The sequence below is a fragment of the Bos indicus x Bos taurus genome, chromosome 5 (assembly GCF_003369695.1).
Source record: "Bos indicus x Bos taurus breed Angus x Brahman F1 hybrid chromosome 5, Bos_hybrid_MaternalHap_v2.0, whole genome shotgun sequence".
Taxonomy (NCBI): domain Eukaryota; kingdom Metazoa; phylum Chordata; class Mammalia; order Artiodactyla; family Bovidae; genus Bos; species Bos indicus x Bos taurus.
Window position 1 is genome coordinate 55,225,622 of NC_040080.1, and position 25,560 is coordinate 55,251,181.

The following is a 25,560-nucleotide window of genomic DNA, read 5'->3' on the forward strand; positions in this document are numbered from 1 at the left end:
GTCAGTAGAGCAAGTTGTCTGTTTGGAGCATCTCTTATATTTCATCTTTTGAGACTTTCCATGGAAATTCCTCTGGCCAACGTGTGAAATATTTCAGACTTCTTAACCATGATTGAAAACTCTGCCAGTGGCCTCTTGTTTTCAGTTCCCATACATATCCTTAGTTTAGGCTCTGCTAGGGTTAGTACAGTTGACTTTTGAATAATGCAGAGGCTGTGGGTGCCAATCTCTGTCCAGTCAGAAATCTGGATATTACTATACTGATGGCCCTCTATGTCCATGGTTCATGGATCCAACCAATAGCAGATACTAGAGTACTATATTGTATATTTATTGAAAAAAAAATCTGCTTATAAATGAACCCTCACAGTTTAAACCTGTGGTGTTGAAGGGTTAACTGCATTTCACTCCCAGCAACAGCAGGTCAGAAGGAATACTAAAAAGATAAAACTACTAAATGGCTGAAGTTCTAGCCTGCCCAAAGCCACGCTGACCAACTGTCCCCATCTAAGGGAACATTTAAGGATCTTGGGACTCCATCAGCTCAGGATTCCACAGCCAGAATGAGACAATGTTGATGGATGAGGTGCACTCCCATTTCCCTGACTGGCACAAGCAAGGTGATATAATAATTCAAGGCCAGGTTCTGCAATCTCTGGAAGAAGAGTAATTATAACAACAAGCGTTGCTCAGAAGTGCACTCCTCAACCTGCCCCTCATGGCCCATCCAGACAGACAGTCCCTTTGCTAGGATTAGCAGAGCATACTAGCGGGCAGGATAATCAAAAGCATTGTGTGTATCACTGGTTGTATTCCATATTTCCTCCTCAAAGTATGTCGGTGGCATTTTATGTCCTCTTCTGAGTAATTTCTAATTAGTCAGCTGGGTACCCTAAGAAGGCAGCATCAAGAAAGATAGAAAAGGGGCCTTAGGAAGAAAAATGCAGTCTCTCTGAAGGATGAAGTCATTTTTCAGGAGTGTTTGGGAGTGACAGACTGTCTTTAAAGATGACACTATGATTCCTCTTATTCTGTGAGAAGAAACGACAACAAAATTTCAGAAGACCCAGCTAAAAATATTCCATGTGCATAAATTTATTTTAAATTTTATTGCATCACATTATACAAGCATTAAACATGGCTTCACGTTGATGACTATTTAAATGTGAAAATCTGTCATTCATGTCAGTACCTTTTGGCTATTTACAATTAAGGAAGTTCTATGTACTTTATATATCTCTGTATTTGTATGTACATATGTAAGAATATATGACTATACATATGTACACACAGAAATACATCTATGGCCATACACATAGCTATAGATATGTCATATATAATAATCTCCTCAGAAAGATCTGAAATTAAAAAAAGAAAAAGTTGTAAACAGGGTCTTGTTTGTGTTGTTTGATGACACGGAATTAGGACCATATGATGACATTCTAGGAATGTGTCCAGGTGTCCGAATACCCTTTTTAGCCCAGTGTCTGTAAAATTCACATGGGTTAGAATGCAAAAAAGATAGCAAACAGGCTGAAAAACAGGCCCAGTATACAAGTTCCCCTTGGTTTTAAAAACTTGAGAATGTAACTGCCCATGATGTGCATGCTTGCTTGGTCAAGAATGGTCTGTGGATAGATAGCATTTGTGTGCTGGGCTGCAATGTGACTTCACAGCAGCGTGGTTTCCCAGGCAGTCCTTTCAGGGTGCTGACCCTTCTGCTGCTGCCGACCTCGGCGACATGCACTGCGGTTGCATTATAGTCATTCACTTGAATGTGCTTTTGCACAGCCGGGAGAAGTAAACAAGTATTCAGGTCCTAGGCCTGGAAATGAATGATTATCTGGAAAAAAAGGAGAAAGTATTAAGATTCTAAGTATACATGATGGCTGAAAGGACAGAATGTGCAATGGTCTATACTCGTTAGCATGAGATCAAAGATATTCAAGGAATTTATAATCCTGAACGAAGTCAGGTAGGGTATAAACATTACTGTGCCCACTTTACAGATGAACAGATGGAGGCACAGTCTGGAGGAAGGTGGCTTCCTGCCAACTGTTGGGAAAATAGAGACAGAGACTACGCTTTTAAGAAAAACTGAGAAATGGCCTCTTTGGGGAGAAAGCAAATCAAATGATGAGGCCAGAAGGAACTCCCAGCTCCCAAGCGTGAAGGGCCCTGCAGTGCAGAGTTGTCCTGGGGTGTGAGGTGGGGATAATGCACAGCAGCACGTTGGTCTCTGGGCCCTGGAGCAGTTCTCTTCCCTAATGTCTGCCTCCTACTCCAACTCAAGATATCTGGATGGTCAGCCTTTCTCCTCTGAGAGCTGACCAGAGCCAGAGAAACGGTGGTCAAAATGGTGCGTGGGCCAGGGGGTTGGAGCAAATTATAGAATCCCAGAAGGTTAAAGCCAGATAGGCTTTTAAAGGATTGTTTAATCCAACTCCTTTTTTCTTGCAAATGTGGAAACTGAATCCACAGGAATTCTCCAACTCAGGCCAGACAGAGAATGGAAACGCCAGATCTGCAATCCACGGGACTAGAACACGGTGCTCAGCCACAGTGCAAATCCCATATAGTACTCTAGAGCACTTTGTTTTGTACATGTCTCACATACTTGGCCTTATTTGAGCTGTATATTAGTTCCACCAAATAAGCAGACTCAGAAAAATGTAATTTTCCTGAACTCACATAGCCAAATGACAGCTGGGGAAAATGGCAAAATTACTAAGTAGCAAAACATCTCTTGCCTTTAGTGAAGTCAAGGGCTACTCTTGGAATTGAGGGCAGAACCAGTGTTCCCCATCTATGTTGCTGTTATTCAGTTGCTCAGTTTTGTCCGACTCTTTGTGACCCCTTGGACTGCAGCACGCCAGGCTTGTCCTTTACTGTCTCCTAGAGCTTGCTTAAACTCATGTCTATTGAGTTGGTGATGCCATCCAACAATCTCGCCCTCTGTTGCTCCCTTTGCCTCCTGCCTTCAATCTTTCCCAGCATCAGGGTCTTTTCTAATGAGTCAGTTCTTCGCACCAGGTGGCCAAAGTATTGGAGCTTCAGCATCAGTCCTTCCAATGAATATTCAGGACTGATTTCCTTTAGGAAATCAGTTTGACTGATTTGATCTCCTTGTAGTCCAAGGGACTCTCAAGAGTCTTCTCCAACACCACAGTTCAAAAGCATCAGTTCTTCAGCACTTAGCTTTCTTTATGGTCCAACTCTCACATCCATACATGACTACTGGAAAAATCATAGCTTTGACTAGATGGACTTTTGTTGGCAAAGTAATGTCTCTGCTTTTTAATATGCTGTCTAGGTTGGTCATAGCTTTTCTTCCAAGGAGCAGTCCTCTTTTAATTTCATGGCTGTGGTCACTGCCCACAGTGATTTTGGAGCCCTAAAAAATAAAGTCTGTCACCTTTTCCACTCCTGTGGCCACTGCTAAGTTTTCCAAATTTGCTGGCATATTGAATGTAGCACTTTAATAGAATCATCTTTTAGGATTTGAAATAGCTCAGCTGGAATTCCATCATCTCCACTAGCTTTGTTCATAGCGATGCTTCCTAAGGCCCATTTGACTTTACATTCCAGAACGTCTGGCTCTAGGTGAGTGATCACACCATCGTGATTATCTGGGTCGTGAAGATCTTTTTTGCATAGTTCTTCTGTGTATTCTTGCCACCTCTTCTTAATAGCTTCTGCTTTTGTTAGGTCCATACCATTTCTGTCCTTTATTGTACCCATCTTTGCATGAAATGTCCCCTTGGTATCTCTAATTTTCTTGAGATCTCTGGTCTTTCCCATTCTGTTGTTTCCCTCTATTTCTCTGCATTGTTCACTGAGGAAGGCTTTTTTTTTTTTAATCTCTCCTTGCTATTCTTTGGAACTCTGCATTCTGATGGGTATATCTTTCCTTTTCTCCTTTGCCTTTTGCATCTCTTCTTTTCTCAGCTATTTGTAAGGCCTCCTCAGACAGCCATTTTGCCTTTCTTTTTCTTGGGGATGGTTCTGAGCACCATCAGCATCCATGTACCTCTACTACCCTGTGGCCTGGGGCTAGGGGCATTCCCCCAGGCCCACTGTCACACCTGACTCACAATGAACTCTTGGACTACTAATACAGATCTGCATTGACAGAACTTTACTAATTTAACAACAAACATTTCTGCAGATATCTGCTATATTTTTACCTATGTGAAAAATAAAAAAAACATACTTTTTCCTGTTTATTTCATTTTTCTTTTGGAAGCCAAATTTTCAAGGTTAGTCTCCAAACAAATGGAGAGAGAAAGGAAGGCAAAACAAATGCTGCAACATTAGCTTCACAGAGTATCAGAACTGAGGGCTCATCTTATCATTGAAGAAATTGAGCCCAGCAAAGCAAAGTGACTTTTCCAAGGACACACAGATAGTAATTGCCTTGCCAGAAAGGTAAGATATGTGGGAACATCATGGAACTTTCTTAAGTGTAATGCACCTGACCTTTAAAAATGCACATTTAACTAATAAAGTCTTTATTGAATTTTTTACAATATTGATTTTTTTTTATATTTTATTTTTTTGGCCACAATTTGTGTGGGATTTTAGCTCCCTGAAAAGGAATGGAACCTGCATTCCTTGCATTGGCAGGTGAAAGTTTTAACCACTGGACTGCCAGGGAAGCCCCTAAATGTGAATTTATTTAATAGGTGCTGTGTGCTTAACACTGCACTGACAGTTGGAAGAACTGATTACAAGCCATAGGGACTTTCCTAAAGATGCTTACAATTGTGCTGGGGAAGCCTAATAACTGTTTGAAAATCACAAATTAATATCAATATCTGTCAATACATGTGGTACTGATGCAGTAACCAGAGATATTTATCAGGAGTGAGTCTCTGTGGGCTGATGAATCTGGGGAAACCTTTTTAGAAGGTGTGGCGTGACATGGGTCAACCTGGGAAGAAATGATGCTTGGGTGATGGAGGGGAGGCCATTGTGGGTGAGACGAAAAGGTGATTTAATATCCCCAGGGTAATCTGCCCCTTCTTTCTGATGAAAGAGAACAGCCAGACTGGAGTGGATGTGGTACTGGGGCAAGGTTATTTTGGGGGACACATAGGCCAACTTGTGAAGATCTTGGCTGCCAGGCCAGAGTGTGACACGGAGGCAGGGAAGAGCTGCAGGAGTTGTGTGCAAAGGGAGATTCGGTTAAATTAGCAATTAAAGTAAGAAACAAGCTGGTCTTGGAAGCTTCTAAAGTATTATTTACTACTGGGCTTCCCTAGTGGCTCAGTTGGTAAAGAACCTGCCTGCAATGCAGGCAGGTTTTGATCCCTGGGTCAGGAAGATCCCCTGGAGAAGGAAATGGCAATCCACTCCAATACTCGTGCCTGGAGAATTCCATGGGCAGAGGAGCCTGGCTGGCGTGGTCAGTGGGATCACAAAGAGTTGGACATGACTGTGCAACTAACTTTAAAGGATTTATTTTCATCCCTATCAAGAGAACAATGGCAAGCTGTGTTTCAAGGAGTTAAAAGTGCCCCTCCCAGCCAAGGAGAGATTTCAGAGCATGAACATACCTCTCACCGACCTGGTCACGGCCACTCATTGTGGTGTGCTTTTCCATTTTTCTTCCTCTCCTTTCGTTCCTTCTGGAGACGCTCCAGTTCTGCTTCATACATCATCTCCTGAATCAAGTACTTCTCTCTTCTCATTCGATCCCTTAGATCTTTTGGGAGGTCTGGGATCAGATATGAAATGAGGTGCTTTATACAAAACACGAGGTGCTAAAAACACAGGGGAGAATACAGCAGAGTCAGGTCTACTGTGCAGCCTGAACTGAAAGAGCTCTGGGAGCTGGTCAAGACCAGGGATGTGGAGCCTTTGGAGTTTCTGGAAAGTGGGATGAAGCCAGGAGAGGTGTGTGTGAGGAGAGAAAGTTACAGGGTAGGCGAGGACTGAATCGGGTGGGATGGCACCACATAGGAAATGAGGATTCCGGAAGGAAGGTGGAGAAGCAATGGCCAGAGACTGCAAACGAGAGCCAGAAGAAAGTACCATGGAACCACAAGGCCAGATCTGAATCCCAGCTCCACTTTTAGCACTGAAGATGGTTTACCTGAGGATAAGTCACTCTGAACCTCAATTCCTCCACCCACAAAATGGGTGTCATTATGATAATTGTAAGAAAATATTTTAAAAGGCTCCACAGATGACAAAATACTTTATTGTGGTGGTCTGGCACCAAACCTGCAGTATCTCTGAGGTATGCCTGTATAGGAATTTTCAGTCTGAGCCAAGAGGCAGCCTTCACTTGCATTAATCTGGCTTTAATATATGTAATGAGAGATGAAATTTCCATTTTGGGATACAGTTATGGGAATGCAAACTATTTTTAGTACAATTTTCTTAAAGACTAGGAGAAAATAGATGATGTAATTTTATTGACACATAATACAGGCATAATCTTCTAGGTAGATTACACTTTATAAGTTCATAAGTAATGTTATGATGATGCACAACCAGAGGCTGCCACTTGTAACAGTCATTTCAGTGTTTTCTAAACACTGTCCCTGAACATCAGAAGCATCTTGGAGGACTGTGAAAAGCAAATTGCAGGCATGGTGTATCAGAATCTCTGGGCGTGGGGATGGAAAAATGGCAATTTTCCTGAATTTTAAGAACCACAGCCATAGAATATTAAACTTAGGACCAGATTCCTGACTTATACATTAACAATCAACAGTGGACTTTCAAATATTTCTCAGAAAATTCAAGTACTTTAATTAAAGAGAAGAAAATGAGAAAAAGATTGCACAGTATTACTTATCCTGCTTCTAGACAATACATAATCACATTGAAAGTTCTTGTAACTTATATTCATCTGCTACTTCTATTTGCTTCATTAGGTCAAAGGAAATCAAGGAATTGGGTGAGAAAAGTTACCTCGAACACAATGATAAAAGCCAGTCGGGCTGCTAGGACGTGCCAGAACTGTAGTGTGTAGCCGTAGGGCACCAGTGAATGAGGAGGGTCACGGTAGTCTCGGTATCTATAAACATACAGGAGAATCTTACATTCCAAATTATCATTTTCCTGCCTCCCAAATCTCTTCTCCCTACTATGTAACCCTCATTCATGGGAGACAAGTATACAAAGTTTCTGTATATGAGACATGTGTGGTTTTGCATCTCTTCTTCTGGTGAAAGACTCTCTCTCCTTCTCTGGGGAATCATCCCTGTGGGCTGGGCAGGGTTTGCCTCTTCGGTGATCCGAGCTCAGAAGATGAATCAGACCCGGTCAGTGAAACTCATTACCGGGTCTTCTGCTAAGAATGATCACTTAGTGAATTATTACTAACTCCACAGAAAGTAAAAGCCTGGGGCTTCTGGTGGGTGTCACAGATGCGTGTGAAGCCAGCCTGCCTGAGAATGCAGTCAAATAACAGAGCAGAGCCAGCACAAAGGCAGTCTCTTGCTGATGCTGCTGGAGGGTTGGAATCTAGTCGTTAATAATGTTAATATCATTAACAACCTCCTGGTCACCTGAACCAATGGATTTCTGTTTAAATCAGTTTATACTGGATTTCTGTCACTTGCCACTAGAGTCCTTCCTAATATATATATGCTCCACCTGTAACTTGTGAGTCATCAACTTCCATGAATATTATGAACTAAGTACCAAGTCTTATCCTAGGAACTTAAATCCTTGTGACTACATTTTATCCTTTACTATTCATTAGTACTATTACATGGGAAAACTAAGAAGGGACTGTCATCGCCTTAGTGTTTTCATGTGTTTTGAATGTTCTTTTCATTAGCTTCAGAAATGTGAAAAGATCTAGAAATATTGGTTATTACAACAGGTCTGCTGTGTAGACATACCAGATTTCCTTTATCTGAATAAAAATTATGATTGCCTAGGTTCTTCTATAGGGCTTCCCTGGTGGCTCAGAGGTTAAAGCGTCCGCCTGCAATGTGGGAGACCTGGGTTTGATCTCTGGGTTGGGAAGATCCCTTGGAAAAGGAAATGGCAACCCACTCCAGTATTCTTGCCTGGAAAATCCCATGGATGGAGGAGCCTGGTAGGCTGCAGTCCATGGGTTCGCAAAGAGTTGGACACGACTGAGTGACTTCACTTTCTTCTAAGACAGTACCTAACTTAAGGTTGGCACTAATTTGTATATGGAGGACATAGGGCACTTCCTATGCAGAGCATCCTTGAAAAGTATCAGACTATAAAAATCTGCTGCTGCTGCTAAGTCGCTTCAGTTGTGTCAGACTCTGTGCAACCTCATAGACAGCAGCCCACCAGGCTCCCACGTCCCTAAGAGCTGTGACTATTACAATAATCAATACAACCATCTTAATTATTATTAGTGTCTATGGAATGTTAATAGTATTGTACTATGATTATTTTGCCAATAAAGTGATATTTTTGATGAGTACTTGCTACTGAAATTAAGAATGAATCTGTTTTTCTCTGACAGCTTCACTAAGCATTATACCCTCCCTGTTGCAGCAAATGGTGAAATTTCATTATTTTTTATGGCTGAGTAATATTTCATTGTGTGTGTGTATGTACACATGTATCTATCTAATTGCATATCACATATTCATCCATCTGTTGATGGATGCTTAGGTTGATTCTATATTTTGGCTATTATAGATAATGCTACTATGAACATTGAGGTGTGTATATATTTTTTGCCTCTTTATTTTTTTAAATGTTTAATTGGAGGATAATTGCTTTACAATGTTGTATTGGTTTCTACATATATCTTTTCTAATTAGTGTTTTCATTTTCTTTGGATATATATCCATCTGTTTAGTGAAGTAAGTCAGAGAAAAATACCGTATGTTTTCTTTTACATGTGCAATATAAGAAATAAATGTAACAAAAACAGACTCATATATACAGATAACAAACTAGTGGTTACTAACAGGGAGAGGGCTGTGCGGAGGGCCAAGATAGGGGAAGGGGATTAAGAAGTACAACGAGTAAGTATAAAATAAATAAGACACAAAGATGTAATATATAGCACAGGAAATATAACCAGTATTTTATAATAATTTTAAATAGAGGATAATCTACAAATATCAAATCATTGTGTTGTACACCTGAAAATAATAAAACACTGTAAATCGCTATACTGCAGAAAAATTAATGAGTCTGTTAGTGCCTTGAAACTTGATTCTCTCTATGATGGTGAGGATTCGGTAAGATTAAATAATCTGTTACAGCCATAGGTCCAATAACAATGCCTGGAATTTTAGGAAGAATAATTTTATTTAAGATTAAAAGTTTGTGTAGACTATGTAACTTCCTTTTACTTTTTGCAGAGCACAGCTAGTCAAAAACACAAAATTGTGTTTTCTTCAATTAAGACAACGAATGTAGTTCCTTTGTTCATCTTTAGCTACACATATTTCAAATATAGTCCAAGTCAACAATCTAGAAGAAAAATGGCAGTGTGCTTTTTATTATGAAGTGAAATCTCTCAGTCGTGTCCAACTCTTTGCGACCCATGGACTGTAGCCCACCAAGCTCCTCTGTCCATGGGATTCTCCAGGCAAGAATACTGGAGTGGGTTGCCATTTCCTTCTCCAGGGGATCTTCCCGACCCAGGGATCGAACCCAGGTCTCCCACATTGCAGGCAGACGCTTTAACCTCTGCGCCACCAGGGAACATACTTAATTATTAGACAAAAGTATATATAAGAGGAGTGAGCCTATATTGTTTCAAGAGTCACCTTCATTGACCCCTTAAACTTTTCCCACAATAGGGTTCACTAGAAAAGGAAGTTCTTTTCAGGACCCACTCGTCTCTTTCCTATTTATGCCTCTTCTCTGCTCTTGTCTTTTGCCCTTTGTTTTGCCTGCTCTATTGTAGCTTCTCAGACCTTGTTTGAGTTTTCATTTAAAGAATTTTGACAAATCTCTTCTTCCCCAGATACCTTCTAAACTTGCTGAGTAGAAAACCATGGCTTTTCCTTGATTTCTGTGGACCATTTTCCTTGACTATTTCCATAAAATACAATTCAGATGTATCATTGTTTTAAGATGTATTTATTTATTTTACTTTCTGGCTGCTCTGGGTCTTTATGCTGCATCTCTCTCGCTGCGGAGAATGGAGGCTACTCTTCCTTGTCGTGCATGGCCTTCTCGTGGCGGCGGCTTCCCTTGTTGTGGAGCACAGGCTCTAGGCAGGCTTAGTAGTTGAGGCTCAGGGGCTCTAGAGCACAATCTTGGTTGTGGCGCATGGGCTTAGTTGCTCCACAGCATGTGGGATCTTCTCATACTAGGGATCATTCCCTATGTCCCTTGCACTGCAAGGCAGATTCTTAACCACTGGACCACCAGGGAAGCCCCATATGTATCTTATTAAGTCCTGCTATAAATTCATAGCAAATAAATGAATTCCTTCACTCAGCATAGCTGAATAAATTAGGGACATGTCAAATATAAACAGCCATTAAATATAAGTATGAAAATTAGAATAATAAAATACTTTTCCTGACCCAACGAGAATAGATTATCAAACACAATGACTATTTGTAAATTCATAAAAGATAAAAGGTTTTGGGGCTTCCCTGGTGGCTCAATGGTAAAGAATCTCCCTGCAGTGTAGGAGACCTGGATTTGATCCCTGGGTCAGGAAGATCCCCTGAAGAAGGGAATGGCAACCCACTCCAGTATTCTTGCCTAGAGAATCCCATTGACAGAGGAGCTTGATGGGCTAGCACCTGGTATATTCTAGCACAAGTTTATTCATTCCCATTTTTTTGAACTGTGAAAATAAAAACATAAATATGTTTAAAAGATTTTAGGTTGGTTGGTTTAGTTGCTAAGTTGTGTCCGACTCTTGTGACCCCAAGGACTGTAGCCTGCCTGGCTCTTGTCCATGGGATTGTCTAGGCAAGAATACTGGGTGGGTTGCCTTCTCTAGGAGATCTTCCTAACTCAGGTATTGAACCGCAGTCTCCTGCATTGCAGGCAGATTTTTGGCCAACTGAGCTACAAGGGAAGCAAAAGATTTTAGGTGGTGGTTTTAAATGTTAATTTATGTTTTTTCAAAATTAAAAAAATTAATTTTATTTACTATATGCTTTTTCATATTTAGAAAACACAAACTCATGGCTATGGTGAATTGGCAACATTTTAGAAAATTTCTATGCAGGATTCAAGTTGTTGAGAATGTGCATCTGTTTATTCAGACTGTGAGTCATATATGCCCATTTGTGATAGATCACAGAGTTCTGCTAACCTGTACCCAGAGGAACACAACATGTCTGTGTGGCCACTTAGGTTCTAAGAACAAGAATCAGAAGTTGTGAAATTCTTAGGAAGTTCGTTTTCAGAAGCAGCAGATTTCTGGCTTCCAACTCTCTTAAGCCATTGTACCATAAAGTCAAGTTTCTCTCTAGAAATTTCTTCTTGCTACCCTAAGGGTATTAAAACTCAGTGGTAGCAATCAGTTGGTCATCTTCTTCGCTGCCTTCATCTGTCTCCAGAATTACGTACTAGAGAGTATACTAGAACCATGCTCGGGGTTTGCCTGACTAAATGATGCATAAAGCATCTCTGGACATGAGCTTTCCCTTTCAACAAACTTAGGGTCTGTGTCACCCTGCACTAAAATTTTGGACTCACTCTTTTCTTCTATGAGCTTGTGAATGACTATAAGTGGAGCTCTCAGTTCACACTCCAGCACCTACCCCTGGTCTCCTTGCTTTTTCCACTTGACAGATGTTTTGGAGAGGGCTGTGCTCAGATGTCATTTGTGTCCCATATATTTGTCTTTGATGCAAAGTCTAATATTTCTTTTGCAAAATGGTTGGCTACATGTTCTCTGGCACTTGTATCAATACAAAGAAAATACTTCCTTGCCCTTCTGTAGAAACAGCCAGGAAACCAAACCTCAAACTAATAAATCAGTGTCACTTTTATGATCTTTTAGCCTAGTACCTTCCAAGACATTAAACAGTCCGGTAATGTTAACATGTGAAGGAATTTTCCCAAGTGAGTCAGAATTTTCCTTTTGAAAGTAAAGCTTTAAGTTTCTTGGTTTCAACTTTACACATAGGAAAGGCAGGATGTTCCCTTTTAAGTTAGCATATTCTCTAAAGTTGCTTTTATTTCACAAGAAATGGATGGTTGGCTTGCAAATATTATTTTTCTAGCACCAGGTGTATTCTAGAACTAGTTAATTCATTCCCAATTTTTTGTGAACTGTGAAAATAAAAACATACGTATGTTTAAAAGAATGATAAGTGAAACTCATCCAAGTTAAAACAGTGTGGTCAGTGTCTTACTGTCAACGCCAGACACCCGGAGAGGAGACAACTGTTGCAATTTTCTGTTTTTCTATATAATTATGCTACTCATGCAAGTATTCATAAATACAGCAGTGCTTAGTTTTATCTACTTTGAATTCTGTGCCTCAAAATGCCTGTCAATGACAGACACCCCAAGAGGTGACAACTGTTGCAATTTTCTGCTTTCCTATATAATTATACTACTCATTCAAATGTTCCTAAATACAGCAGTGCTTAGTTTTATCTGCTTTGAATTCTATATAAATGGAATCATACTGTATGTTTTATTTTGTGATTAAATCTTTATCACATAACTTAAGTTTTGAGTTTTCAATTCTATTCCATTTTCTATTCAGATGTTAACACACTGACATAATTACTATAATTTTATACTGTGTCTAATGCAAGGTAAATCACCACTTTGTTATTCTTCAAAAATATCTTGACTGTTCTTCATTCTCTGCATTTCTTTATAACATTATTTTTGCCCTCAGATGCAGAGAATTGGCCTAATTATGATTCTTAAGTTTTTATAACTAATTTGTCCATTCATGTTCTTCATTTCTCTAATTTTTATGTTTATGTATTTAATACTGTAATAACACAATCAATGCTCATAAATCCTCCATGCAACCTAAGAATTAAAACATTACTGGCAACTTTTATCTACCTCTGGGCTTCTCCTTCATCTCATCTCCTTGCTTCCCTTATCCTGAACTTCATTTTTATCATTAACATGCATTTTTGTAGGGTATATGTATAGTCATTTGTCTGAATGATACTGTTCAGTTCAGTTTGTTTTGAATTCTCTAGAAAATATGCTATCCTGTATGTAGTCTTCTGAGACTTTCTTTTTTCTCACCATTGTGCTACTAAGATTTATCTGTGCTGTTGCATGTGGCCATTGCTGTTATAGCAAACTGTAGTATGAATATTGTTGTTGTCTTATGTAGTATGTGTTTAGATTTATATTCACAAGCTGGTAATTTCTCTATTTTCTTTCATATTCCCTAAGCATCAAAGTTTTGAAGAATAAAGCTTAAGTCTACCCAGTTCAGCAAATGCCCTTTGGGTAAAAGTTGGTTGCAGTGCTCTGCATAGCACTCTGGGTTCTGCTTTTATTTATGTATTTATTTTCCAGTGATAAGACTTTTTAAGATCTACTTCCTCTGCAACTTTATTATTAATATTATTAATTTTTGGCTGCACTGGGTCTTCATAGCAGTGCACAAGCTTTTTCTAGTTGCAGTAGGATCAGACCCACATCCCCTGTACTGGATGGTAGATTCTCAACCGTTGGACCACTAGAAAAGTCCCTGCAACTTTTTAAAATTGAAGTATAGTTGATTGACCATATCATGTTAGCTTCAGATGTAGAGTACATGTAGAGCATCATGTTAGTTTCAGATGGAGAGCACAGAGATTCAGAAAATACACACACACACACACACACACATATAAATATCAGATTTTGTAATAATACTTACAGGTTTTATGAAATATTGAATATATATGGTTCCCTGTGCTATACTGCTACTGCTGCTAAGTCACTTCAGTCATGTCCGACTCTGTGCGACCCCATAGACGGCAGCCCACCAGGCTCCCCCATCCCTGGGATTGTCCAGGCAAGGACACTGGAGTGGGTTGCCATTTCCTTCTCCAATGCATGAAAGTGAAAAGTGAAAGTGAAGTCACTCAGTCGTGTCTGACTCTTAGCGACCCCATGGACTGCAGTCTTCCAGGCTCCTCTGTCTATGGGATTTTCCAGGCGAGAGTGCTAGACTGAGGTGCCACTGCCTTCTCCCCTGTGCTATACGGTGGGTCCTTATTGATTATCTATTTTATATATAATAGTGTGTATATGTTAATTTCATCCTAATTTATCCCTTGCTCACTCTTTCTCCTTTGATAAGCCTAAGTTTGTTTTTTATGCCTATGAATCTGTTTTGGACATAAATTCGTTTGTATCTTTAAGATTTCACATATAAGCAACATCATATGATATTTGTCTTTGGCATAGTTTATTTAGTATTATAAGCTCTAGGTCCACCCATGTTGTTGCAAATGGTATTATTTCATTCTTTTCATGGTTGAGTAATATTCGATTGTATATATTACATCTTTTTTTATCCATTTCCCTGTTGATGGACATTTAGGTTGCTTCCATGTCTTGGCTACTGTAAATAGTGCTGCAGTGAACACTGGGGTGCAGGTATCTTTTCTAATTATGGTTTTCCCTGGATATATGCCCAGGAGTGGGATTGTAGGATCATAAGTAACTCTATTTTTAGTTTTTTAAGGAACCTCTATACTGTTCTATACATTGGCCATGCCAGTTTACATTCCAACCAACAGCTTGTGTTATTTGTAGACATTTTGATGATGACCATTCTGACCAGTGTGAGGCAATACCTCCTTTTAGTTTTGATTTGCATTTCTCTAATAATTAGTAATGCTGAGCATTTTTTCATGTGCCTTTGGCCATGAAATGGCCTTCTTTGGAGAAATGTCTATATCTTCTGTCCATTTTTTTGATTGGATTGTTTTTTGTTGTTGTTGTAGCATTGTATAAGCTGTTTGTATATTTTGGATATTAAACCAACGTCAGTAGAATCATTTACAAATATTCTCCCATTCTGTAGGTTGTCTTTTCATTTTGTTGATGGTCTCCTTTGCTGTACAAAAGCTTTTAAATTTAATTAGGTCCCATTTGTTTATTTTTATTTCCATTACTGTAGAAGATGGATCCAAAAAGATATTGTGGTGATTTATGTTAAAGAGAGTGCTGGTCTCATATTATATTACAGTCTCATATTTCCCTCTACAAGTTTTATAGTAACCAGTCTTAGATTTAGGTCTTTAACCTTGAGTTTATTTTTGTATATGCTGTTAGAGAATGTTCTAATTTCATTCTTTTACATGTAGCTTTTCCGTTTTCCCAGCACTACTTATAGAAGAGACTGTCTTTTCTCCATTGTATATTTTGGCCACCTTTGTTGTAGACTGAGTACAAATATGTGGGTTTATTTTGGGGCTTTCTATTCTGTTCCAACTATCTATATTTCTATTTTTGTGCCAGTACCATATTGTTTTGATTACTCTTGCTTTGTAATATAGTCTAAAGTCAAGGAGCCTGATTCCTGCAGCTCTGTTTTTCTTAAGGTTGCTATTGCTATTTAGCGTCTTTTGTGTTTCCATATAAAATAACATTTTTTTTTGTTCTATCTGTGTGAAAAATGTCATTGGTAATTTGATAGAGATTTCACTGAAACTGTAGATTGCCTTGAGTCATTAAGGAAAAAAATTAAGGAAACAATCCCACTTATTATTGCATCAAAAATTATAAATAAGCCTACCTAATGGAATAAACCTACCTAATGAGGCAAAAGACCTGTACTCCAAAAACTGTAAGATACTTATGAAAGAAGTCAAAAATGACACAAAGAGATGGGAAGATATACCATGTTCTTGGATTGGAAGAATCAGTGTTGTTAAAATGATTATACCACCTAAGGCAATCTTAGCAATTTTCAAATATATAATACAGTATTATTAACTATAGTCATCATACTGTGCGTTACATCCCAAGAATTAACTTACTTTATAATGCATTTTGCCCATGCCACCCCAAGCCTTTGGTAGCTACCAGTCTGATCTCTGAATCTATGAGTTCAGATTTTTATTTAGATTCTATATATAAGTGAGATTATATGGTATTTGTCTTTTTCTAACATATTTCACTTTAGCATAATACCCTCAAAATCCATCCATGCTGTCACAATAGGATTTCCTCCTATTTTATGTTTGAATAACATTCCATTGTATAAACACACCACATTTTCTTTATACATGTATATCAGTCAGTAGGCACTTCAGATTTTTTCTATGTCTTGGCTATTGTAGATAATGCTACAGTAAATATGGGGGTGCAGACTATTTTTTGAGTTAGGGATTTGTTTCCTTTGGATAAATATCCAGTAGTAGAGTTGCTGAATCATATGGTAGTTCAATTTTTAACTTTTTGAGGAACCTCCATACTAGTGCCGTGTGTGTGTGTGTGCGTGCACGCACGTATGTGTGCATGTGTGTGTGTGTTAGCTGCTCAGTCGTTTCCGACTCTTTGCGACCCCATGAACTATATACTCTGCCAGGCTCCTCTGTCCATGGAATTCTCCAGGGAAGAATACTGGCTGCTGCTGCTAAGTCACTTCAGTTGTGTCTGACTCTGTGTGACCCTGTAGACAGCAGCCCACCTGGCTCCCCCGTCCCTGGGATTCTCCAGGCAAGAACACTGGAGTGGGTTGCCATTTCCTTCTCCAGTGCATGAAAGGGAAAACGGAAAGTGAAGTCACTCAGTTGTGTCCGACTCTTTGTGACCCCATGGACTGCAGCCTATCAGGCTCCTCCGTCCATGGGATTTTCCTGGCAAAAGTACTGGAGTGGGGTGCCATCGCCTTCTCCGAATACTGGAGTGGGTTGCTATTTCCTTCTCCAATACTAGTGCCATAGTGGCTGCCTGTATTTACATTCACCCCAACAGTGCATGGGGGTTCCCTTTTCTTCACATCCTTTGCAACATTTGTTATTCTTTGGCTTTTTTGATAATAGCCATTCTAACAGGTGTGAAGTGCTATTTCATTGTGTTTTGACTTGCATTTCCTTGATGATTAGTGACACTGAGTATCTTTTTATGTGCCTCTTAACTTATCTTTATGCCTTCTTTGGAAAAATGTCTGTTCAGATCCTTTGCCCATTTAAAAATAAAAATTTCCCCCACCATTGAATTATATGAGTTCTCTATATATTTAGGATATTAACCTCTAATCAGAAAAACTATTTGCAAATATTTTCTTCTGTTCAGTAGATGGCCTTTTCATTTTGTTAATGATTTCCTTTGCTGTGCAGGTCGATATAGTCCCATTGTATATTTTTGCTTTTGTTGCTTTGTTTTTGGTGTCAGATTTAAGACATCATCACCAAAATTGGTGTCAAGTTGCTTACTGCCTATGTTTTCTTTTGGAACTTTTATGGTTTCCAGTCTTAAATTAAAATTTTTAATTGATTTTGACTTAAATTTTATGTATGGTGTAAGACAGTGGTCCAGTTTAATTTTCTGCATGAGGCTGTCTCATTTTCCCAACACCAGAAAGGAAGAATCTATCCTTTCTCCATTGTATATTCTTCACTCCTTTGTCATAAATTGGCTATATTTGTGTGGGTTTATTTCTGGGCTCTTGATTCTGTTCTGCTGATCTATGTGTCTGTTTTCATGTCAGCTAATAGTACTAATTACTGTGACTGTGACTGTTTTGATTATTATTTCTTTGTAATATAATTTGAAATAAGGAAGAGAGATGTAATATACTTTGAAATAAGGAAGAGAGATGTTTCAGCCTTTTCTTCTTTCTTAGGGTTACTTTGGGTATTCTGGGTCTTTTGTTCAGTTCAGTTCAGTCATTCAGTTGTGTCCGACTCTTTGCATCCCCATGAACCGCAGCACGCCAGGCCTCCCTGTCCACATAGATTTTAAGATTATTCTACTCCTGTGAAAAATGCCATTGGGATTTTGATAAGGATTGTACTGAATCTGTATATTGCTTTAGGTAGTATGGACATTTTAACAATATTAATTCCTATAATCCATAAGTATGAAGCATTTTTAAAAACGTGTGTTTTCAGTTTATTCTATCAGTGTCTTACATCTTTTCAGTGTACAGGTCTTTCATTTCCTTGGTTAAATTTATTCCTAGACATTATTTTTGATGCAATTGTAAATGGGATTGTTTTCTTAATTTCTATTTCTGACAACTTGTTGTTAGTGTATAGAATTATTTGTATACTGATTTTATATCATGCAACTTTACTGAATTTATTAGTTCAAAAGAGTGTTTTGATTTTCTATATAGAATATCATGTCATCTCCAAAGAGTGACCATTTTACCTTTTCCTTCTTGATTTGGATGCCTTTTATTTATTTTCTTTTTTAGCCTAGAACTTCCAATACTAGGTTGCAAAAAGGTGGTGAGAGCCTCCTCGTTTTGTTGCTGATTTTAGAGGAAAAGCTTTCATTTCAGCTTCTCACCTTTGAGTGTGACATTAGCTATGGGTTTGTCATATATGGCCATGATTATGTTGAAGTGTATGTAGTCACTCTATAACCACTTTGTGTTTTTTTTTTTTTTTTATAACCACTCTGTTGAGAGATTTTTTTTTTTATCATAATTGATGTTAAATTTTGTCAAATTTTTTTCTGCATTTTTGAGATGATTGATTTTTATCCTTTATTTTGTCAATGTGGTATATCACATTGATTTGCATATGTTGAGCCACCCTTGCAATCCTAGGATAAATCCCATTTGCTTATGGTGCATGAGCCTTTTAATATATTGTTGAATTTGGTTTGCTAGTATTTTGTTGAGAATTTCTGCATTTATATTCATCAGTAACACTGGCCTGTAATTTCTTGCAGTGTCTTGTTTGTGTCTTGTGGTGCCCTTGTCCCAGTAATGCTGACAACATAAAATGACTTTGGAGCATTCCCTCCTCTGCTGTTTTTTGAAAGAGTTTGAGAAAAATTGGTATTAATAGAATATTAGTAGACTTTGATTAATAGTAGAATTTATTTTACTATTTAGAAGAATTCATAGTGAAGCCATCTGCTTCTGGACTTTTGTTTGTTAGGAGGTTTTTGATTACTGATTCAGTCTCTTTATTAGTAGTACTCAGTTCAGATTTTCTTTCTTCCTGGTTCAGTCTTGGTAGGTTGTATGTTTCTAGGAATTTTTCCATCTTTTCTAGGTTGTCAAATTTGTTGACATATAATTGTTCTTAATAGTCTCTTAGGATCATTAGTATTTCTATGGTATCAGTTGTAATCTCTCTTCTTGATTTCTGGTTTTATTTGAGTCCTCTTTGTTTTTTGGTGAGTCTAGTTAAAGGTTTATTGAGTTTGCTCATTGTTAAAAGAATCAGCTCTTAGTTTCATCTTTTTAGTTTTATTTCCACTCTGAACTTTATGTCCTTCCGTCTATTAACTCTGGACTTTGTTCTAGTTCCTTGAGATGTAAAGTTATGCTGTTTGAGACCTTTCTTGTTTCCTAAGGTAGGCATTGATTACTGTCACCTTGCCTCTTAGAACTGCATTTGCTGCATCCTGTGTTCTGGTATGTTGTATTTTTCATTTTCAAATGTCTCAAGTTAATTTTTGATTTCTCTTTTGATTGTTTTGAACCTTGGTTGTTCTGTAGCATGTTGTTTAGTTTCCACATATTTGTAAATTTTCCAGTTTTCTTTCTGTAATTGAGATTTCTTGCTTCATTTCATACCATTATGGTCAGAAAAGATGCCTAATATGATTTCAGTCTTCTAAATTTATTGAGACTTGTGACATAACAGGATCTATCCTGGAGAATGTTCCATGTGGACTTGGGAAGATGTAAATTCTGTTGCTTTTGATGGCATGTTCTGTACTTATCTGTTAAGTCCTTTTGTCTAAAGTCCTTTAAGACCAATGTTTATTGATTTGTTGTTGGTAGTGGTTTGTTTGGATGATCTACTGTGGTATAAAAGTCTCCTAGTATTATTGTACTGCTGTTCATTTCTTCCTTTAGGTATGTCAATATTTGTTTTATATAGTTAGGTGCTCCTGTGTTGGGAAATATATTCTCTTGTTGGGTTGACCCCTTTATCATTATGTAATGACATTCTTTTTTTATTTTGTTTTAAAGTCTATTTTGTCTGATGTAAGTATAGATACTCCAACTTTCATTAGATTTCCATTTTCACAAAATATATTTTTTCCATCCCTTCATGTTTGAGTTGTGTTTTTGCATCTGAAATGAGTCTTTGTAGGCAGCATACAGATATCTTACTTTCTTCTTCCATTCAGCCACTCTATGTCTTTTGACTGGAGAATTTAATTCACTTACACTGAAAATAGTTATTGATAGGTGTGTACTTATTTCCATTTTGCTTCTTCTTTTCTGGCTGTCGTGTAGTTCTCTTTGTTCCTTTCCCTTTCTCTTTCTTTCTTCCTTTTGGGTTTGACTTTCTTCAGTGTTATCATTAGAGTCTACTATCTTTTGTGTTGTACTATAGGTTTCTGCTTTGTGGTTACCATAAGGCACACATATAACAGCTTGTATTTATAACAGCCAATTTTAAGTTGATTGCAACCTAGGTTTGAATGTTTTCTAAAGTGCTACATTTTTAGCATTCTAAAGCTCCCCTTACCAAGTTTTATGTTTCTAATGTGACAATTCACATTTTTATTATCTTGTGTATCCCTTAACTAATTATTGTAGTTATAGTCGTTTTTTGGACTTTTTTCTTGTAACTCATACTAACTTTATAACTGATTATTCCACTACGTTTTCTATATATTGACCTTTACCAGGGAGTTTTACAGTTTCATGTGTTTTCTTGTCACTAATTGTGAGCTTTTGTTAGGGCTTCCAAAACTATATTGAACAAAAAGTAATGAGAGTGGACATCCTTGTCTTATTTCTGGTCAGAGAGGAAAAGCTTTGAGTTTTTCACTGTTGAGCATGTTGTTAGCTGTAAATTTGTCATCAGTTCAGTTCAGTTGCTCAGTAGTGTCCGACTCTTTGTGACCCCATGGACTGCAGCCCCACCAGGCTTCCCTGTCCATCACCATCTCCCAGAGCCTACTTGAATTTATGTCCATCATGTTGGTGATGCCATTCAACCATCTCATCCTCTGTCGTTCCCTTCTCCTCCCACCTTCAATCTTTCCCAGCATCAGGGTCTTTTCAAATGAGTCGGTTCTTCACATCAGGTGGCCACAGTATTGGAATTTCAGCTTCAGCATCAGTCCTTCCAATGAATACTCAAGACTGATTTCCTTTAGGATGGACTGGTTGGATGTCTTTGCAGTCCAAGGGACTCTCAAGAGTCTTCTCCAACACCACAGTTCAAAAGCATCAATTCATTAGTGTTCAGCTTGATTTATAGTCCAACTCTCACATCCATACACGACTACTGGAAAAACCATAGCTTTGACTAGACGGACCTTTGTCAGTAAAGTAATGTCTCTACTTTTTAATATGCTGTCTAGGTTGGTCATAGCTTTTCTTCCAAGGAGCATCTTTTAATTTCATGGCTACAGTCACCATCTGCAGTGATTTTAGAGTCCAAGAAAATAAAGTCTGTCACTGTTTCCATTGTTTCCCCATCTATTTGCCATGAAGTGATGGGACTAGATGCCATTATCTTAGTTTTCTGAATGTTGAGCTTTAAGCCAACTTTTTCACTCTCCTCTTTCACTTTCATCAAGAGGCTCTTTAGTTCTTCGCTTTCTGCCATAAGGGTGGTGTCATCTGTATATCTGAGGTTATTGATATTTCTCCCGGCAATCTTGATTCCAGATTGTGCTTCATCCAAGCCCGGCATTTTGCATGATGTACTCTGCATATAAATTAAATAAGTAAGGTGACATATACAGCCTTGACGTACTCCTTTCCCAATTTGGAACCAATCTGTTTTTCCATGTCCAGTTATAACTGTTGCTTCTTGACCTGCATACGGATTTCTCAGGAGGCAGGTCAGGTGGTCTGGTATTCACATCTCTTTTAGAATTATCCACAGTTTGTTGTGATCCACAGTCAAAGGCTTTGACATAGTCAATATAGCAGACGTAGATGTTTTTCTGAAACTCTCTTGCTTTTTTGGTGATCCAATGGATGTTGACACTTTGATCTCTGGTTTCTCTGCCTTTTCCAAATCCACCTTGAACATCTGGAAGTTCTTGGTTCATGTAATGTTGAGCCTGGCTTGGAGAATTTTGAGCATTACTTTGCTAACATGTGAGATGAGTGCAACTGTGTGGTAGTTTAAACATTCTTTGGCATTGCCTTTCTTTGGGATTGGAATGAAAACTGACCTTTTCCAGTCCTGTGGCCACTGCTGAGTTTTCCAACCTTGATGGCATATTGAGTGCAGCACGTTCACAGCATCATCTTTTAGGATTTGAAATAGCTCAGCTGGAATTCCATCACTTCCACTAGCTTTGTTTGTAGTGGTGCTTCCTAAGGGCCACTTGACTTCACACTCCAGGATATCAGGCTCTAGGTGAGTGATCACACCATTGTGGTTATCTGGGTCATGAAGATCCTTTTGTATAGTTCTTCTGTGTCATATATGGCCTTTATTATGTTGAAGTATGTCGCCTCTGGGCCTTCCAGGTGGCGCTGGTGGTAAAGAACATGCTTGCCAATGCAGGAGATGTAATAGACATGGGTTTGATCTCTGGGTTCCCCTGGAGGGGGCATGACAATTCACTCCAGTATTCTTGCTTGGAGAGTCCATGGACAGAGCAGCCTGGCAGGCTACAGTCCATAGGTCACAAAGAGTCAGATACAACTGAAGCAACTTGCTGTGCATGTACACATGTCTGCTCTATGCCCATTTTCTGGAGAGTTTTTTTTTTTTTAATCATAAATGGTGTTAAACTTTGTCAAAAGCTTTTTCTGAAACTATTGGGATGACCATATGGTTTTTATTCTCCAATATATGATGTTATATACCACACTGATTGTGCCAGTATTGAAAAATCCTTGTATTTCTGGGGTAAATTTTAATTGATCATAGTGTATAACCCTTTTAATGTATTGTTCGATTCAGCTTGCTAGTATTTTGTTTTAGGATTTTTGCATCTATGTTTATCAGTGATATTGGCCTGTAATTTTCTTTGGTATCTTTATCCGGTTTTTATATCAGGGTGATGATGGCTTCATAGAATGAGTTTGGAAGTGCTCTTTCTTCTGCAATTTTTTGAAACAGTTTCAGAAGGATAGTGTTAACTCTTCTCTAAATATCTGATAGAATTCGCCTGTGAAGCAGTCTGGCCCCAGACTGTGGTTTGTTCAGTTCAGTTCAGTCTCTCAGGCATGTCTGACTCTGTGACCCCATAGACTGCAGCACACCAGGCTTCCCTGTCCATCACCAGCTCCCGGAGCTTGCTCAAACTCATTCAGTTTCTTGGGAGTTTTAAAATCACAGTTTCCATTTCAGTGTTTGTGATTGGTATGTTTGTATTTTCTATTTTCTCCTGGGAAGATTATAGTTTCTAAGAATTTGTCCATTTCTTGTAGGTTGTCCATTTTATTGGCATATAGTTGCTTGTAGTAGTCTCTTCTGATCCTTTGTATTTCTGTCGTGTCCATCATAATTTCTCCTTTTTCATTTCTTATTTTATTTTATCAAGCCCTCTCCCTTTTTTTCTTGCTGAGTCTGGTTAAAGATTTATGAATTTTGTTTGCCTTTTCAAAGAATCAGATTTTAGTTTCGTTGATCTTTTCTATTTTCTTTGTCTCTATTTCATTTATTTCTGCTCTGATCTTTATGATTTCTTTCCTTTTACTAACTTTGGGAATTTGTTTGTTCTTCTTTCTCTAGTTGCTTTAGGTGTAAGATTCGGTTGTTTGAGATTCTTGTTTCCTGAGGTAAGACTGCATTGCTGTAACTTCCTTCTTAGAACTGCTTTTGCTGCATCCCATAGGTTTTGGATCATCATGCTTTTGTTTTAATTTGTCTCCATTTTTTCAATTTTATCTTTGATTTCTTCAGTGATGCATTGGTGGTATAAGAGCATATTGTTTAACCTCCACGTGTTAGTGTTTTTTTAGTTTTTTTTTTTCTTGTAGCTGATACATAATCTCATAATCAGAGAAGATGGTTGATATGATTTCAGTTTTCTTAAATTTACCAAGGCTTGCCTTGTGGCCCAGCATGTGGTCAATCTGGAGAATGCTCCATGTGCACTTGAGAATGTGTGTTCTGCTGCTTTTGGATGGAATGCTCTATAAATATAAATAAGTCTATCTGGTCTAATTTGTCATTTAAGGCCTGTGTTTCCTTATTGATTTTTTATATGGATGATCTGTCCATTGATGAAAGTGGAGTGTTAAAGTCCCCCATTATTACTGTGTTACTGTTGATTTCTCCTTTTATGGCTGTTAGTATTTGCCTTATATATTGAGGTGCTCCTTTATTGAGTGCATATGTACTTACAATTGTTATATTTTCTTCTTGGGTTGGTCTCTTGATCATTATGTAGTTCTCTTCTTTTGTCTCCTGTAACAGTCTTTAAAGTCCATTTTGTCTGATATGAGTGGCGCTACTCCAACTTTCCTTTGACTTCCACTTGCATGGAATACCTTTTTCCATCCTCTCGCTTTCAGTTTGTCTGTGTCCCTAGATCTGAAGTGGGTCTTATGTGTGTGTGTGTGCACGTGCACTCAGTCGTGTCTGACTCTCTGCAGCCCTGTGGACTACAGCCTGTCAGGCTCCTCTGTTCATGGGATTTCCCAGGCAAGGATACTGGAGTGGGCTGCCATTTCCTTCTCCAGGGGATCTTCCCAACCCAGGGATTGAAACTGCATCTCTTGTGTCTCCTGTGTTTGCGGGTGGGTTCTTTATCAACTGAGCCGCCTGGTAGACAGCATATATATGGGCCTTGTTTTTTGCATCCATTCATCCAGTCTGTGTCTTTTGATTGCAGTATTTAATCTGTTTCTGTTTCAGGTAATTATCAATATGTATGTTCTTGCCATTTTGTTAATTGTTTTGGATTTATTTTTGTAATTCATTTTTCTTCCTCTTGTTCTCCTGTGATTTGATGACTATCTTTAGAGTTGTGTTTGGATTCCTTTTTCTTTATTTGTGTGTATCTATTGTAGATTTTCAGTTTGTGGTTCCCATGAGGTTTTGATATGGCAATCTATATATGTACACACACATACTTATAAAAGATTAAGTTGCTGGTTTCTTAATTTCGCATGCATTTCCAGTGTCCTGCATTTGTGCTCACCTTTTATCAAGATTGCTGGTTTTGATATCATATTTGTGTATGGGATGATTTCCTATCTTCATAATTTTTTTTCTAGTTGTGGCCTTTTCTTATTCACCTAGAGAAGTTCCTATAGCATTTGTTGCAAAGCTGGTCTGGTGGTGCTGAATTCTCTTAGCTTTGGCTTGTCTGTAAAGCTTTTGATTTCTCTGTTAAATCTGAATGAGAGTCTTGCTGAGTAGAGTATTCTTGGTTGTAGGTTCTTCCCTTTCATCACTGTAAATATAACATGCCCCTTTCTTCTGGCCTGCAGAGTTTCTGCTGAAAAATCATCTGATAACCTTATGGGAATTCCCTTGTATGTTATTTGCTGTTTTTCCCTCATTGCTTTTAGTATCTTTCCTTTGTCTTTAATTTTTGTCAAATTGATCATTATATGTCTTGGCATGTTCCTCC

The 25,560-nt window shown here is 38.3% G+C and overlaps 1 protein-coding gene across 14 annotated transcripts in view; it reads right to left on the reverse strand.

Annotated features, from left to right (window-relative positions):
• Window positions 1–1,071: 1,071 nt before the first annotated feature.
• ANO4 (anoctamin 4) overlaps window positions 1,072–25,560 on the reverse strand; it is a 434,080-nt gene continuing 409,591 nt past the window's right edge. For 10 of the 14 annotated variants that reach the window (XM_027542020.1, XM_027542022.1, XM_027542023.1 and 7 more), the window contains 3 exons: window positions 6,925–7,030; window positions 5,559–5,765; window positions 1,072–1,843 (listed from right to left, as the gene is read on the reverse strand). In XM_027542020.1, coding sequence (XP_027397821.1) covers window positions 5,574–5,765; window positions 6,925–7,030 — 298 coding nt within the window. In that variant the 3' untranslated portion in view covers window positions 1,072–1,843; window positions 5,559–5,573. The remainder of the gene's footprint in view (window positions 1,844–5,558; window positions 5,766–6,924; window positions 7,031–25,560) is intronic. The other 4 variants (XM_027542028.1, XM_027542030.1, XM_027542018.1 and 1 more) reach the window with 3 other exon arrangements.